Genomic DNA, 19,114 nt, shown 5'->3' on the forward strand with positions numbered 1-19,114 from the left:
GGTAGTCTTCTTAACCCATGTAACAATTTAAATTGCTTTTAATGTGCCAGCACTTACACATTTCTAGCTAATATAAGGGAATTCACTAGGGGATGTCTGCCAAAGAAATTAAAGCCCTGTCGTAGTACAGTTGCTCCTAATAATGAAGATGTCTTGGGGAGACTGGAGGAGCACAGGAATGGAAAGGTATTCCTTGACTAATGTGAACTGTTACGAAGGCAATGAATGGAGTGGGAAAAACAGAATTTTTCAGTTGAAAGCATATAAAATAATCAGATATGGGGGAAAATGAGAAAAGCAAACCATTTTTGAGCTGCTTTAGAAAACAAGTGTAAAACTAACTAAAACTGATGAATAAAGCTCTACTTGTCAGATCTGGAAAATCCACCTATCGGAACTCAGCCTCTTCACCTTCAGGCAGGTATGGAAGTTAAAATTCCCTGCATAAGCCTTTAATGTGGCCCCTCCCTCCCTCATCATTCATTTCCCAAGAGGAGCAAGGAGTAGCAGAGAGGCCTTACCAGAGCCAGGCTGTGCCTTTTTTGTACTGCACCTCTTCAGGTCCTTCTTTCCCATGTTTCAGTTGCAAGTCCAGCTCTCCCATCCTGCCCTGCAGGACACAAAGCATAAATCAGCCTGCAAACCCTATTGTCAGAACGGCCTTAAAATTTCTCTATAAAACACTGATAACAGATAGAGCCTTCCCTCATTGGTCTTCAGTGTTCCTAATAAAATGCTAGATTATTATAAAAAAGAATGTGTGAAGAGAGAGAATCCTATCACCAATCAGGTATTTCAACACTCACCAAGAAGTTTATCCTGGAGCAGCTTGGAGATTTGGAAAATTTAGGGCAGAGCATTTCATTTTGGGATACTGATTAACACCAGATTTGAATCCCGCTAATGTGGGTCCCATTAAAAAAAAAAAAAAAAATCCTCCTTTATCATAATGATCTGCTTCTATTGGCAGCTGACAACTGACACTATACCAAAAATTGGGTTCTGGACACCAGGACTAAAACAGAATGGTAGAAAATGAGGATAATCACGTAACACTTAAGATTTGGGTAATATATAACCAAAGTCATTCTCAAACATCTGCATATTACATTTTTATTTCTTGAATTTATAAAAGTTAGTACCAGGGATGCCTGAGTGGTTCAGTCGTTGAACATCTGCCTTTGGTCAGGGTGTGATCCTGGAGTTCTGGGATCGAGTCCCACATTGGGCTCCCCACAGGGAGCCTGCTTCACCCTCTGCCTATGTCTCTGCCTCTGTGTGTCTCTCATAAATAAATAAAACCTTACCAAAAAAAAGTTGACATCATAATTTTCAACTTCTACCCACAATAAAGATATGGCTACTATCATCCCTTTAAGACCACCAAGACCTTCAGAAATTTATTATCTTCCCTTTTTTTACACTCGGTATTATTTTGATCAGCTCCCTTCCCCTCTAGTATAGCACCAATTACATTATTTAAATGTACTTAAAATACTGGTTTATTGATGAGCTCTAAATTGGATGAGAACTTACTCGTGTATTACATTACTGAGTGATACCACACCATTTTCAGAAATGGTTGTGCTGCTTATGTTCTCACTAGCAGTGAGAATAAAAGTTCTAACTATTCCACATTCTTACCACCATTGGGAGTTGTCAGGCTTTGAATTTTTATTATTCTGGCAAGGGCAAAACAGTGTTCATTATGGTTTTAACTTTCATTTCACTGTTTATCAATGAGATTGAAAATGTTTTCAAATGTCTATTGACTTTTAGATTTCCTATTGTGTCCATTTTTTCTTTTTATTTTTTTCTTTTTAAAGATTAATTTATTTGAGAAAGAGAAAGAGAGCCAAGGGGAGGAGCAGATGGGAAGGGAGAGAGAAACTCAAGCATACTCCATTCTGAGCACAGAGCCTGACACAGAGCTTGATACCATGACCTTGAGATCACAACCTGAGGTGACACCAAGAGTTGGACGTTCCACCAACTATGCCACCTAAGTGCCCCTGTGTGTCCATTTTTCTTTTGGTTGTCTTTTGAGTTCTAAGGTATGGGGGCACCTGGTTGGCTCAGTCAGTAGAGCATGCGTTCTCTCTCAGGGTTGTGAGTTCAAGCCCCATGTTGGGTGTACAGCTTCCTTTAAAAATAATAATAAAATAGGGATGCCAGGGTAGCTCAGCGGTTGGGTGCCTGTCTTTGGCCCAAGGAGTGATCCTGGAGTCCTAGGATCGAGTCCCACGTCTGGCTCCCTGCGTGGAGCCTGCTTCTCCCTTTGCCTATGTCTCTGCCTCTCTCTCTCTCTGTTTCTCATGAATAAATGATTAAAATCTTTAAAAAAAAAAATAATAGAGCAGCCCGGGTGGATCAGTGGTGTAGTGCTGTGTTCAGCCCAGGACCTGGTCCTAGAGACCTGGGATCTAGTCCCACATCAGGCTCCCTGCATAGAGCCTGCTTCTCCCTCTGCCTGTGTCTCTGCCTCTCTCTCTCTGTCTCTCATGAATAAATAAATGAAATCTTTAAAAAAATAAAAATAAAAGATAAAAAAATAATAATAATAAAATGGAAAACAGAGTCCTAAGGTATGTTCCATAGAAGAAAAGTATATCTCCATATATGCTCTAGAGAAGAAAGCAATACAGCTTGCCGAGTTAAGGATATGGGCTCTGGAATAAGAGTGCCTTGACCAAAGGCCATTTTCACTTACTTGCCATGTAAGTTTGGACAAGTTACTTCATCTCTCCAAACTTCAATTTCCTCATTCATAAAAATGTAGCTAACAACTATCTCATGGCATTAGGGCATCATGTTAAAATATGTGGAAACATATCTATCTAGTATGGTGGCTGATAACAAATAGGAGCTACCAGGAATCCCTGGGTGGCTCAGTGGTTTAGCGCTTGCCTTCGGCCCAGGGCTTGATCCTGGAGTCCCGGGATTGAGTCCCACATTGGGCTCCCTGCATGGAGCCTGCTTCTCTCTCTGTGTCTCTGCCTCTCTCTCTCTCTGTGTCTGTCTTTCATGAATAAATAAATAAAATCTTAAAAAAAAAAAAAAAGCTACCATACCAGGTTTATTGTTAATAATAACAACAACCAAAAGAAAACCTCCCTTTATCATCTTCTTATGAAATGATCTCTTGTGAATATATACAAGCTCTCAGTTACCACCAGCCTGTGGGCTCACTGATGGCTGAAACAGTTCAATCAGTCTGAGGGGTCCTTGCACTTCATGCAACTTCCAGCCACAGTGCCTTGGGGCTGACCAGCCCAGACACTCTTGAGATTTGATGGATTTCCTAATCTCATCCTTCATATTTCTATTTACTTCAACCATATCCATCCCTATCTCCCCTGTTCTCAAAGATAGAATCCTGGCCCTTTCATTTCTCCCACTTGTCTCCTGGAGCAAGGAATCAGAGGCGAACAAACTGGCAAGACATGAATATTAATGCTTAATACTGACACTGACCTCTTAGGGGGATAGGCAAAATAGAAAATAATATTTACTGCCTATCCCTGTTTGTTATGCTTCCTAAATTGGGCCTCTTTACTTGTAGGGACATGGACTTGCCAGAATGCTTTTCCAAAAAGGATAAACAGTAGGAAATGAAAAAGTTCAAAATCTGCTTAGAAACAAACAAACAAACAAACAAAACCCAAAGGAGCTTAGTATCCAAGCAGCCTAAGGAGAAGGACTACTTTTCTAATCTCTTCTATAGCCACAACCCAGTACAACCATCAACGTAACTTAGTCAATTTCTTCCTTCTTTTTCCTTTGCTCTTCTTGATCCTCTCTTCTGGAATGTCTCTCTCACCCTTTCCACCCAGCCCATGTGAGGCTATTTATTCATATCCACTTTGCCCCTGAGTCTCTGTGTGTTGGTCATAATGGCACTCACCTGTCACCTCTGCTTCTGTGGTCGAAGGGGAGGGAAAGTACTCACTATGAGGGGAAAGGCTGAAATGATCACCTAAATTGAAATTTTTGGATTGCCTGTAGATTCCGATTACTTATCTATCCTTCTTACTTTTTTGAAACCTTTAGTCTATATAACCAAGAACTTGCTGATTATAGTGAGCAATCTCACCTAGCTCCAAATGTGCAGACATTAAAAACAAACCAACAACTCTTACAAGCGGTCAGAGAGAAATCTACCAGGGTCACTATTCCCTGACCCTGGTTTTTATTTCAGGTTATTTTATGGCTAACTGACCAACTCAGGAAGCAAATGTCTGCAGTCAAACTGTTTTATAATTCCTCTCTCTGGATTGAGGTCACATTCACAAGAGCCCTTTACACAAAGGCGGGAGACCTTAACCAGCTCAGCATCCCACACAAGCATCAAGGTAAAGAGGCTGTAGAGGCTTTCTTACCAAAATAGACTCTGAACTGTCAATCATCTTTATCTATCTGCATTTTCCATCTTAATGGGAAGAAAGCCAAATACCTCCCCATGTCAACCACATTGATATACTTAAAATTCAAATTCTAACGTCCTTGTGGAAAAATTAGATGAGGCTGGAAGCAGATGCCCAAGCTAAGCCACTTGTCCTGTTCAGATCTCAAACTTACATCATAATCAAACTCCAGGAAATAACATAGAATATATCTTTCAACATGTCCCCTAGGCTTAACTGAATAAAACATGCCTCCTCTAAATGATCCTCTGGTTTAATGCTACAAAATATGTCTAGCACCAGATGGAAGTAACTGCAACTCTTGCACAGAAGAAGGATCCTCCGGGACAGAAATTCTTGATATAGACAAGGAGTCTGGCAGTTGCTCTAATTCTTCTAAGATACCATAAATTCCATTTAAGTGTGTGGGCTCATTTAAAAAACTCAAACAATTAAAATGCATCAGTGTGCTCTCAAATAACAGTGATTACCTAAAAAGCTTTCCTGCACTTTTAAATAAAACTGAAAAATCTTCTCTCTCTCTTTTTTTTTAAAGATATTATTTATTTATTCATGAGAGACACTGAGAGAGAGAAAGGCAGAGACATAGGCAGAGGGAGAAGCAGACTCCCTGCTGGTGAGCCTAATGTGGGACTTGATCCCAGGACTCCGGGATCACGCCCTGAGCTGAAGGCAGACACTCAAACACAGAGCCAACCAGGCATCCCCTGAAAATCTTATAGTCTATACTTTGAGTTTCATTTCCATTGTCACCAATTCTCAATAGAACTGGATTTCTGAGAAATCCAAACTAAAAAGGATTTTCAATGATAAATAAGCAAAGAGGCATGCTTTCACCTATGACAGTACAAAGGCAGAATAATTGACCTGCATTACTAAAAATACTCAGCTAGCTATTCATAAATAGATCTATCCTTTAAAAAAGTAAAACAATTTGCATTATTTGTCGTTACAAGTACTGACAGTGCCAGGGAAAGTGCATGCCACAGTGGAAAAGGCTGAGGCTCTGGAGACAGATAAATCCAGGTGAGGTCCCATTTCCTTCTCAGGAGCCCAGCAGTGGTGACTGTTGGGTTTTGCACTATTGCTTTGCTTTCCCATTTATAAACCCAATATACATGGGATTAACAACATTCACTTCAAAGGGTTTCTGGAAAGATTCATTGAAATAATATATGTTAAGCATTGGAACACACTAGTTATTCAATAAATGGTAGCTCTTATTATAAAAAATGACTGTGGTGGGACGCTTGGGTGGCTCAGCGGTTGAGCGCCTGCCTTTGGCCTGGGGCGTGATCCTGGAGTCCTGGGATTGAGTCCCACATCGGGCTCCAGTTCCACATCGGGCTCCTTGCATGGAGCCTGCTTCTCCCTCTGCCTGTGTCTATGCCTCTCTCTGCCTGTCTCTCTGTGTCTGTCATGAATAAATAAATAAAATCTTTAAAAAAAAATTGTGGAGGGCTTTTTTTTTCTTTCAATCAATTGCCAAGTCATCTGCATGAGTTATACCGTAATCCTGTTCGATTTAGCCTTCCTTATGCTATGAGCTAAATAAAATTCTCAGTTCATGCTGCAGGAGGAGGAGTTATTCTTGCCTTCTTTCTCTAGTACTTTGTACTTTGTACAAAAAGTACATAGTACTTTGTACATCCTCTATTAAAGCCTCAAAGATGTTGAACTAAAATTGCTGGTGGACATGTGTCAGTCTCCCACACAGAACCAGGAGCTCACAGAGGAAGGAATGCTCTATTCTCCTTCGTACCCCACACACCTGGCCCAGGGCCCAGACAGTAAAAGGTGGTCTGTAATGATTAGTGAAGGAAAGCCCTGCAAAATCATACAGAAGAATACAGAGGTGAGAAAAAGTGCATGCTCTGACTTTCAATCTCACTCTTCTCTAAGAAAAACTATAATCGGTTAAGGGTGCAGACAAGTAATATACATTCCTTCACTCATGCACCTGTTCAAAATGGAGCACCCAGATGCCACCTGGAACAAAAACATGTGACCGCTGAGCCAAGAGGAACAATGGCTCTAAAAGAACATCTTTAAAATGTGATTTCCAGCATGGTTTGGGGAACCACCTAAAGCACTGTTGTGTGGTTGACAGACTAAGTATGTTAAAATGACCTGACAGCTTGATAAATATGGAAGCTCCAGGTCCCATCCTTAGTTCCAACGAATCAGAACTGCTGAAGATGCATCACTAGCTTTACAAATTCTAGACTCAATGAAACATGATGCAGCAAAGTTTTTTTTTTTTTAAAGAACGAATTTATTTATTTATTTATTTATTTGACACAGAGGGAGACAGAGCACACACAATTGGCAGAGCAGCAGGCAGAGGGAGAGGGTGATAGAGAAGCAGGCCCTTTGCTGAGCAGACAACCCAATGCAGGACTCAATCCCAGGACCCTGGGATTATGAACTGAGACAAAGACAGATGCTTAGCCAACTGAGCCACCCAGGCAGCAGTGCAGCAAAGTTTTCACTGAAGACAAGAACACCAATGTTAAGATGCGTGGTCATTCGTGACCTCTCCCATCTCCTCTCTGCTCCGTCTTTTAACAGCTGTTACCTTCAGTCCTAACATCATACTTCCTGAGACTCCATGAAAATCCTATTATGGGCCATAAATTACTTAAGTACCATCAGGTTTTTTTCTATAATTCTTAAAAATGAATTTTAAGGGACACCTGGGTGGCTCAGTGCTTGAGCATCTGCCTTTGGCTGAGGTCATGATCCTGGGGTACTGGTATCAAGTCCCGCATCAGGCTCTCCACAGGGAGCCTGCTTCTCCCTCTGCCTATGTATCTGTCTCTCTCTCTGTGTCTCTCATGAATAAATAAAATCTTTTAAGAAAATGAATTTTAAGCTAGGGAAAGGGTTGGTGAGTCATTTCCTGACATTGTTAACTGTATTTTCCCACTGAACCCAAATTTCGAATTTCAAAATTCACCAACTACAACTCTTAATATTATTGGCTTAGATGAAGTCAAACTGAGTATAGTTCATTTATTTAGTGAGCACCTATTATATTTTAGACACCATGCCAGAGAGACAATAGGGAAGAAAACATTGCTCCTAGCTTTTAGGGGCAGAGACAACCAAAGGGCCCCTGACAAATACCTAAGGTGATAAGGGCTTCCAAAAGAGAAGAAAGGGGGATGCCTGACTGACTCGGTCAGTAGAGGGCATGACTCATGATCTTGGGGTTGTGAGTTCCAGCCCCATGTTGGGTGTAGAGATGACTAAAGAAAAATAAAATAAAATACTTTAAAAGAGGGGAGGCAAGGATTCTAAGAAAGCACAAAAGAGGGGCATATCATTCAGTTTTTTTTTGGAGGGGGGGGGGGCCCACACAAGTGCATTCCCAGATAAAATCCTCTAAAGAACAAACAGAAATTAGGTGGGCAAAGGAGGAAACGGCAGTGCCTGTAGGAAGGAATGGTGTGTAAAAGTCAGGAGGTTGGGAAGACATGCTGAGTTTAGGAAACCAAGAGATTTAGCAAGACTGAAACATAAAATTCAGGAGAAGGATTGAGAGATAAGCCTATAGCTGTCAACAAGTCCAGCTTGAAGAGGCACAGGTGCAAGGGCACAGGGTGAGCTCAGGATGGGACATGCTCACGTCAAGGGGCTGTGGGATCGCCACAGGGGACATGTGAGACATCTAGGAGATCTTAGAAAGCAGCAGGAATGGAGAAGAGGAGCACCCAAGAGAGAGCTCTGGATGGACCACAGAGAGAGGATATTGATATTTAAAATTTAAGTGCCATTGTGTATGTAACTCACATTCTTTCATGAGCAAAATGAAGCACTGCAGTATTGACAGTGTTATTTTCCTAAATGCTAATACATATTTGCCATAAAATGTGAAATACAAAGGAGACACTCCCCTACAGCAAACAATCCTACGGTTTCGTTACCTGTAAAATGGCATGATAAGCTCGACTCATATATGCAAGCCAGGCCTGTGGCAGGAAAATTGCACGGTGCCACTCGGAAGGCTGGATGTGAACCTGTGGGGAAAACATACCACAACGTAAGTTAGACTGTGTGGTATTAAAACAGAATAAAATTCTTTCCTTCCCTTCATTTACATGATTTAGATTCTAAAACAAACCAAATCCGTCTAGGACTAGAACCACAAATAAGACCTTTTGGCTATTTTCAAAGGAGAAGAGTTTAAACTCGTGTAAAGACAAAATAAAATAAGCCTGAGATTTTCTAAATTAAAGCAAATAGAATTCTACAATAATAACAAGTTAAGATGTATGTGTAATACAAATGTGTCCCTGAAAATTAGGGGGCAACTCTGTGAAGCCTCTTGCCTATGTCAGGAAACTAGGTATTGTCTAACAAATCCCCCTAGTAATTTTAAATAAAAATAAATATTGCTCACATCCTGGATTTCCAATATGACAATTTCTGAAGTAATAAACTTAAATTGCCAACAGAAATATCATGTTGTGTAGAAACCATGAGGGCAAGAGATGCAAATGAGTACTGCACGGAGCAATTGTGCACACCACTAGATAAATGCCCTTTAATCAGTGTGGGTAAACAAGAGAAAAATGATACATGCCAACACTGAAGCCCTGTTTCTGACGAGAGGCCCAGACAAAACATCTGGTTTTCATAGTCATTTCTGTTTCTACCTATTAGTAGGAGGCTATCTTGCAACAAATCTTCCCAAGGTCTGCTTCTGTTAAAGAAAGATCACTCAAGAAAAACAGTCATGGTGCATCACATTTCACATTTCCTGTAACTCATCTCATCTAAACCCAAACAACTAAAATTTTAGTCTGGGTCCTACACGCAAAGAAACAACAACAAACAGTCTAAAAGACAAATTTCTACATAATTACCCCAGAATCATGATAACTAGAGTATGTAAGAAGATCTTACTGTACTGTAGGAATTAATTTTCTCAAGGGCTTTGTGATAGGAAAGAGCACAGCTTCTCTGAATATAGCTGGCTCCTAGGGCCTCTGGAATTTTCTGGAATCCTAGTCCTCACACAGGCCACTATACATTAGGTACTATGAAAGGTTATGAGGATTATCAATCAGTGTGTGTCTTCAGAGAGCTTTCTATTATTGGGACAGTCATAAAGGAGCACAAATAGATTTTCAGACCAAACTAGGAGGAATCTATTGGAATGAAAAAAATAAAGTAAATTAATTCTGTCTGTTACCTATCACTCCTCATCCCACCACTGTTTAAAAAAAAAAAAAAGATATTCAGACAGTCTGAAAAAGATACAGTGTGAAACGAACTTTATAAAGTTGTTATGGACAAGTGTCTTCTTTTTCTGCTGTATTGAGGAGGATAGAGGGAGCCTTGTCAATATGTCAACAAAAATCCTCGAAGGGATAGGCCCGCCAATTCCTGCCTCTTCTCTCATTAACCAGGAAGTAGACTACAACCAAAGCCACATTTCCAGCGGGAAAGGCACGAAGCAGTCCCTTGGCCCTGCTGTTTCCAAAATGTGAAGCATTTTCCTATCAATTCCATTTCCATTTCATGAAATACATGAACTATCAAGTCCTATTTTGGAGCACCTGGGTGGCTTAGTCAGTTAGGCATCTGATTCTTGATTTTAGCCCAGGTCATCATCTCAGGGTCGTGAGATCGAGCCCCGCGTCAGGATCTGTGCTGGGTATGGAGCCTGCTTAAGATTCTCTCTCTCGGGCAACCCTGTCGGGACCCCTCACTTCTGAGAGCTTTCTCCACGTTTCTGCTTAATAAACTTCTATCGCTTTGCAAACAAACAAAAAAAGATTCTCTCTCCTTCTCCCTCTGCCCCTCCCACTCACCTTCTCTCTCTTTCCTTCTCTTAAAAAAAAAAAATCCTATTTTGAGACCTGGATTTAACAGAAAGAACACTAAGACACCACAACCAAACTTTTCCTACTTCACAACCTCAAAATATTTCATTATTTTCCTGCCAAATAATCCACGGACATCCGTGTACTATTGAGAATAATCACCGTCTCAGCAAATTGGCAAGAGAGCACTGAACGATTTGGGAAGGACAATGGTGGCAATTACTTCTTAAACCTGAGTTAAAAGAAAAAAAGAAAGAAAGAAAGAAAGAAAGTACTATGGAAAAAATGTAAAGGAAAATCAGCAAATCAAACATTGAGCTTCTAAGAACAAAAGCACTCATGCCCGGAAACCTATTTGAAAGGAGGTTATAAACTGAAGGTTAAATCCCCCCCACTGCCACTCCAACCACATCTGAAGGCGGGTGTGGGGACTCAGCACAGCACTAGAGCCTGCACACCAGCCTGAACTCCAAATGTTTTATGAGATTATACCTACTCTTACTTTTCTATGGAGTCAGCTGTGAATAAATCTCCCCAAAAATGCACTCTCTTGCAATTTCCTTTATTGAAGAGAAACAAGGAAACAGCTTGAAGTCAGTCATAGCCATTACATGCCAGTTGTGTTACACGCAAAAGAGATGTCCTTGACCATTTTTAACAAAAGCACATCTTAGAACGCTACTCGAACCCAATATAGAGCCACCCATATAGGTTAATGTGGCTAGGCTGAAAAATACAATTAGCATTTTTAAAGCATGAAAATTATGTATGATTTGCTATACTTTGAGAAGCCTCTGAAGGAAATCCAATCAACAAAATAATTGCAAATCATGAACTTGCAACCTTGTTACTCGGCGGATGACAAAACAGCGTTCTCAACTACTGTGCACCAAGTTTTAATGGTTGTGAAATGTAGTTTTGCTTCATCTACACATACACTTGCGATGATGGGTGTCTGATGGACTGGTGACATGAGCAGGTTCTGTGATCTGGGGTAGAGTAAGTGTTTCTAGGTATAAGAGGTAGTATGTATAATGAAATGCATGTGGCCTAAGAAAGAGACCATGTTAGAGAAATATACATGAGTAGGATGTGGGGAGGGGAGCCCAGAGGGGAAGGCAGGGATGGGAGCACTTCAATAGACAGGTCAAGGTAGACCTCATTGAGAAGGTGAAGCCTGGGGGCACCCGGGTAGCTCAGTCAGTTAAGCATCGGCCTTCAGCCCAGGTCATGATCCCAGGGGTTCTGAGATCAAGTCCCACATCAGGATCCTTGCTCAGTAGGGAGTCTGCTTCTCTTTGTCTCTCCTACTCATGCTCACTCTGTCACTATCTTTCTCTCTCTCTCAAATAAATAAAAATCTTTAAAAAGAGAGAGAGAGAGAGAGAGAGAGAAAGTGAAGCCTGAATAAAGACTGGAATCCAATGAAGATATAAAAACCTAGATAAGTGCTGGTGGAAATGGAAAACAGTTCAACTATGATGGGAAACAGTTCGGTCATTCCTCAAAAAGTCAAACACAGAATTACCGTATGACCCAGCAATTCCAATCCTATGTATATACCCTAAAGAATCGAAACTATATATACAGACAAACACAGTACATGAATACACATAGCACCATTTTCACAACAGCCAAAAGCTGAAAAAAAATCCACATGTGCAATGAATGAATTAACAGAATATATCTACAACAGAATATTATTCAGCCAAGAAAAGGAATGGCATAAGATGCACACTAGAATGTAGATGAAGTGTGAAAACATTTATGTGAAAGAGAAAGAAGCCACGCACAAAGGTACATATTACATGATTCTATTTACATGAAATATCCAGAATAGGTAAATCCACAGACAGAAAAGAGACTGTGGTTGCCAAGGGAAGTGGGAAGTGATTATTTAGTGCACACTCTCCTTAGAGGGTGATGAAAATGTTCTGGAACTAGATAGAGGTGATGGTTTGCACACTGTATATAATACACAAAATACCACTGAATTGTGTGCTTTAAGCTTTAAAGGGGTTAATTTTACATTATGCAAGTTTTCCTCAATTAAAAAACACATCAACACACACAGTGAGTACAGGTCCTAAATCAAGTACATGGCAAACCTGTTTGAGGAACACAAATGCCAGTGTAACCAACTCTAACCAACTAGCACAGGCAAAGTGAGCAAGAGAGAAGTTTAATAAATTAACAGGGCACTCAGAATGAGAGAGAGAGAGAGAGAGCACGCACAGGTGTGGAGAGCAAGGGGCAAGAGGAGAAGGAAAAAGAGAATCTCAAGCAGACTCCACACCCAGCACAGATCCTGAGATCATGATTACAGGCAAAATCAAGAGTCAGATGCTTAACCAACTGAGCCATCTAGGCACCCCTCAGGACTTGTCTTTATTGTTATTAAATGAGGATCACTATGAGGATTTGAGAAGACATGATCTATGGTGAGAAAGGATCATGCTGACTGCTATGTTGAAAATATACTATAGAGGGCAATGGTCAGAGCTAGGACACCTACCCACAGGCTATTGCAATAATCTGGATAAGAGAGATGGGGGCTCAGAGCTGTGTCAGCAACACTGCAGAATATGAGTTTTCAAATATTTAGCTCTGTAGTATTTCCACCCACCCCAAATATTAAGTGAAATGCCAGTCTATAAAACAGAAAACAGGCAAAACTCGCCTAGATGAAGTGAACACCAGGGCTCAGGGCTTGGCTTGGTGGTCAGCCCTCTTGGTCATCAGACCCTATTTGTGATGGCCCCAGGACTCTGAAAAGCACAGTTTTAACAAAAAGGATATAAAATACATCCATGGTTGTCAGAAAAAGGGGGAGAGGACAGGGACTCATACAAAGCAGCATGAGAGAATTTTTAGGGCAACAGAACTGTTCTTGACAGCGGTACTGGTTACATGAACATGTGCACTTGTAAAAATTCATCCAAATATGTACCAAGAGAAATCTATTCCATGTATATTATACCTCAATAGAAATAAAATTAAAAATACATGGTTTGGAAGTCACTACTTTCAGCTTGTAATGCTTCTCAACCCCTCACTTCCCACCATCTATTACACTCTGTAAACTTGCCATTGGCACGAAAAATCCACCCTTCCTCTCATCCTTCATGTTTCTATCAATATTACACATCAATTTCCCCATCACCCAGGTTTGAAACTTCTGATTTATCCCCGACTTTTTCCTTGCCCCCAACCCAACAGTCAACTCCACCTTTGAAACATTTATTCTCTTTTCCATACTTTCTTCTTCACTGGCTTAGTCCTAATTCCTGCCTAGAGTACTGAGGCCCCTAACTGATCCCCTAACAGCCTAAAATCTTTCCTCCTTCTAATACATCCTACTAAATGGTGCTGCTACTCTTCCATTAACTCGGAACTTCTTTTCAAAAACCTTTGATGATTCATTAAAGAATAAAGTCCAAACTCTTTTGTACTATGTTCAAAGCCTTTCAGAATCAAAAGCACACCATTTACTTGAAGAAATAATTTGTTCTCATGTAAGAACTCTGCTGGCCAAGATCCCCAACCAATTTCCCCAGATGATTTCCTGCTCCTCTCTTTCATTTAACCTGCATTCTGGCTGAATTGGGTTATAAACCAATTCCCAAGTCAGTCCTATACTCTACAGGACCTTTGCACTCACTACTTCCACTGCCTGCAAAGCCCTTTCTTCCTCTCATCTCTACTTACTGAAATAATTTCTTCCATCTCTATACTTTCAGGACACTACAAACCTCTCCTGTAACATTCAACCAATTCCATCTTAGATTATTTGTGTATGCACCTTAGCCTCATATAATCCTAAGAGCAGAAATCCTATCCTACCCATCTAGAATCCTTCCCATGGACCATAATAGTGTTCTGCACATAAGTGTTCAATTAAGTACCCACTGAGTTTAATCAAATCAAACTACAGTATTTGTTTTAAGACAAAATTTTGTCATGTGAAAACTATATGACTGTAAACAAGTAATCACAGAAAATTGTGATGTTCAACTTTCAATCATGTTGGAAAGATAGTATTAGAAAACTTTTTTTAGTGGAAACAAATAAATTCAAACTTGTTTGAGACAAATGTTGGACAAGCGTGTCCAAAATGTTCTAGCGGGAAATGTTGTTACAAAGCAAAATTTTAAAGCGGTCATATTTTATGTTTTGAAATTTCCTAAGTAAACTTTATTTGTATCATAATTAAAGAATGCCTGAAATTGTAGCTCAACAAAATATCTCACTTAGAAATACAATTTACAAATGTAGGGAAATGTTGAAAGAGAAAATGAAAAAGTAGATCTTGTTTCTTGAGCCGTGTTTTACTTTAAGGGTCTACAGGGCCACCTATTCACTTACTATTCAGAATATACTGCCCAGAAATTTGGTAGTGTTTTCTGTCTCTTATGTGATCCTAATAAAGATGATTATTCATTTATAAGAAAATGTCCTTTTTATTTTATTTTTTTTTAATTTTTTTAATTTTTATTTATTTATGATAGTCACAGAGAGAGAGAGAGGCAGAGACACAGGCAGAGGGAGAAGCAGGCTCCATGCACCGGGAGCCCGACGTGGGATTCGATCCCGGGTCTCCAGGATCGCGCCCTGGGCCAAAGGCAGGCGCCAAACCACTGCGCCACCCAGGGATCCCAAAAATGTCCTTTTTAACAGACTTTCATTAAATACTATAAATCAAGCACAATAAGCTTGGTGAGGTTGTTAAATGGTCAAAGTAGAATGTAATAAGTTAGCGTAGCATGTACAACTTTACAGGCAAACTAAGTGCTTGCTATTGAGTTTAAAATCCCAATTTCACAAAGGAAGGCATTTCCATGCTTCCCAGATGTATTTATTATCAAAATAATAAAAGTATTTAACTTCAGTTGCTACACAGACACACAAACACTGAGCCACTACATTTAGTCTGTGACACACACTCCTCCCACGTTCCCAGAAGAAAAACCATTTGTACTCAGTGTTAGAGACCCCAAAAGCCACTCAATGTCCCATTGTTTACATATGAGATATAATAGCCTTCAATTTTCTGTCAATAGTAATCTTGTTTGCACAAAAATAATTTTGTTATTCCTGTCTCCTGACAAATAGTGAAGGAAGACAAGAAGGGAGGGCTTGTAGAGGGACACATTTTTAAAGTAAAATGACACTTATCTCTTTGTGGGTGCTTTCTGGACATTTAAAAATTTCTCTTCCTGCCTCTCCTCTCTCATCTTCTCTCTCTCTCTTTCTCTTCCTCAGTCTATCTCTCTCTCCCCACCCCATCCCCCATCAGGATAACATTAGCTTGAAAGCTGACAATTCAATCACATCTCAAGCAACCATTTACTTACTCTGTTATTTAATAGGAGGGGGAAAAACCCAGTTACCATAACAACTCACATCACATGGTAATTATGGAGTATCTAAAATACAGCAAACCATACTTTTCACAGTGTTTTCCAAGGGGAATGTGTAATAAGCACAGATACCACTTCTCCCAATTATTATTCAGAATTTTCATCTAATTGTTTCATATTGCATGAATGCTAATGCTACTCTATGTTCTTCCCAAGAAATACGTTTTTAAATAAAGAAGGAACTGAAAGAAAAAGGCAAATATATTCCTTATATTTCAAATGGTGGGTTATATCTTGCCTATCGCTGGGCATCTAGGGAAAAAAGCCACAGGAGCAGAAGAGAGGCAAAATAATTTATAGAGCAAAAAGAATTAAATGATCATCAATACAGAAGGAAGGAAGGAAGGAAGGAAGGAAGGAAGGAAGGAAGGAAGGAAGGAAGGAAGGAAGGAAGGAAAGACGGGTAGATTTCATTAAGAATAGTGCTCCCAAAAAGTCCAGATAAGGTTTTCCTGAAATAAAAATGAAAAAAGAGCTCACTATCTAATGCAGAGGCAGAAATTTGGTTGGGCGGCAGCAGTAGGATCAGGAAAATTTACATGAGACCAAAGATGGAGGAAATAATGAAGCAGGACTACCATTCTCATCCAGGGACAAATCACTATTATTTAATTTAGGTGAGAGTGTCACGTCAGAGTTAGAAATGCCAAAGGGATGACAAGACAGGCAGCAAATTTCAGGGAAGGAAACTGTCATTCACCTTCAGCTTCCGTATCAAGAAGAATCAAGTTAGCCTCAGGATGAGTAAGTGTAGTTATAAATCAGAGAAGAAGAGGACAGGCACTTGAGGTTAGAGAAGCCCTAGTAGGTCTGAAATGACTCCTGGTTGTCCCCTTTTCAAAAGGGCAGGGGGGGGCACTTCAGGTTTAGAAAAATCTAAATAGGTCAATGATAATATAGAACTTCTCCTGGTATGTGAGGTCAAAGTCAAATCAGACTTAGATTTGCAAGTCTTCCAAAAGTCCCTTGGTAGAGTTTCACTTTAAGAAAGGTCAACACCAACAAAAAATTTTTTTAAGTTTTCAAAAAGAAGGGAATATAATAATTCCTGAAGAATTCATCACAGATTAAATAACGGTTCTCCATAACATGCAAGTTACTTGATATAATGAACATTGTTCTTGAGAAATACAACTACATAAAGCAAGATACATGTCAGAATAGGAAGAGCAGAGGCTTTAGGACATTCAAAACAAAGTTCTGTTAGCTATTCACACACTAACCCACCTATAGTTGTAGGCATTAAGGTAGCCATACAATATCCTATAAATAATCTTTGGTAGGGAGGAAAGGCTACATATATCTATTCATATAAATGAATAATGACATAAAACAGTACATAAGAGCCATTCAAATTATAACAGTGCCATTTTTGGTAAGAACTCAATAATTATTAGATTCACCATCAATTTCATAACAACATTTCTAGAAAAAGGAAACTATGACATTAAATGCACATATGAAGTCTAAGGCACATACACATTTCAAAAGGATAAAATCATTAACTAATGTCCATGAAGTTATCTACTATGTGCCAGGAATATCAGGCACTGGAGCTATATGTGACCAAAACAAATTCCCTGATTTTGTAAGCTTTACACTTTACAAAAGGAGACAGACACTGTCATACATGCTGTGCCACCCATAGTCCCCCTTAAAGATCAACAGGCATAGATGGGTAGATTGAGTGAACAGCCTCATATATTAAACATACTGAGTTAATAGTTATAAACATTCCTGAGGAAAACTCCAAGCCCAGATGGTTTCACTGGAAAATTCTACCAAACATCACGGTAACACATCAGGCAAAGACAATAAAAGGAAACTATAGAACAGTATCCCTCATGATCAGAGACGCAAAAATCCTTAACAAAATATTACTAGAAAATCAAATTCAGCAACATATAAATAGAATAATACATTATGATTACATGGAGTTTTCCCCAAGAATGAAGATTTGGCTCAATTAGACAAATCAAAATAATTCATCATATCAATACATTTTTAAAAGTATACAATCCTCTGAATAGATACAGGAAAAAAAACATAAAAAAAAACATGACAAAATTCAACATCCATTTGTGATAAAAATTCCCATCAATTTAGGAATAAAAGGAAACTTTGTGAATCTGATAAAGGATATCTACAAAATCTTTATACTAAAATAAGCTAAATATAATATCATATTTAATGTTAAGACGCTGAAAGTTTTCCCACAAGACTGTCTAAGAAAAAATGTCTGCTCTTTCCATTCCAGTTCAACACTGCAGTGGGGGGGCCTTACATGATGCAATCAGGCAATAAAAAGAAATGAAAGGCACACACATCAGAAAGGGAAAAGAAAGTAAGATCATCTCCATTCACACAGATTACAATGAAAAAACAAAAAGAAGCTACAAAGAAGCAACATGAACATGTAAGTGAGTTTAGTAAAGTAATAGAAAAGCACCCATTATATGTTTATATACCAGCAATGAGCAGTTACAAATTAAGACACACAAACAAACAAAAAACTAGTTTAATTGAATGCAGTAGCATCAAAATACTTAGGGACATACAATACTCATTAAATTTAACAAAATATGCACAAGATCTGTAATAAAACAAAACACTGACCTAAAATAACGGAAAGATATACCTTGTACATAAATTGAAAGACTCAATATTAACGAGATGTCGATTGTCTCTCAAACTGATCCACAGATTCAATACATTTCTAACCAAAATTACAGCAGGCTTTTTTGTGGCTTCTCAAGTTGATTTAAAATTTACATGGAAAAGTCAAGGGCCTTGGATAGCCAAATTTTAAAACAACAAACTTGGAGGACTCCTATTACTTGATTTCAAGACTTTTTTATAATGCAACCGTAATTAGGCTGTGTGGTTTTGGTTAAAGTATACATGCATAGATCAATGGGACACAAATGAGTGCAGAAATAGATCCACACATATGGACAAATGATTTTCTACAAAAGTGCCTTGACCAAGAAAGGATGGCATATTCAATATATATAACTCATACTTTATGAAAAGTTAACTCACACAGATCACAGGATGAAAATGCAAACAGTAAACAAAAAAACATTCCTCAAATAAATACAGGAGATCATCAAGTGACTCATGGGTGAACTATGACATATTCATATAATGGAATATTACTTGGCCATAAAAAGGAATGAAGTACTGGCATATTCTACAGCATATATAAACTTTGAAAACATTATAATAAGTGAAAAAAGTCAGACAAAAAAAGACCACAGAGTGTATGATTCCATTTATATGAAATGTCCAAAATATGCAAACTACAGAGACAGGAAGTGGATTCGTGGTTGTTGGAGACTAAGGAAAGAGGAAAACAGAGTCTCTCTGCTAATAGGTACAGAACTTTTTTGGTGTAATGAAAACATTCTAAAATTGATTGTGCTGATCATTATGC

The 19,114-nt window shown here is 39.1% G+C and overlaps 1 protein-coding gene across 3 annotated transcripts in view; it reads right to left on the reverse strand.

Moving 5' to 3' along the window:
- FOCAD (focadhesin) overlaps nucleotides 1-19,114 on the reverse strand; it is a 308,502-nt gene that overhangs the window by 83,820 nt on the left and 205,568 nt on the right. For all 3 annotated transcript variants that reach the window (XM_041762114.1, XM_041762115.1, XM_041762113.1), the window contains 2 exons: nucleotides 8,354-8,446; nucleotides 522-610 (listed from right to left, as the gene is read on the reverse strand). In XM_041762114.1, coding sequence (XP_041618048.1) covers nucleotides 522-610; nucleotides 8,354-8,446 — 182 coding nt within the window. The remainder of the gene's footprint in view (nucleotides 1-521; nucleotides 611-8,353; nucleotides 8,447-19,114) is intronic.

Source organism: Vulpes lagopus, chromosome 7, assembly GCF_018345385.1.
Source record: "Vulpes lagopus strain Blue_001 chromosome 7, ASM1834538v1, whole genome shotgun sequence".
NCBI lineage: Eukaryota > Metazoa > Chordata > Mammalia > Carnivora > Canidae > Vulpes > Vulpes lagopus.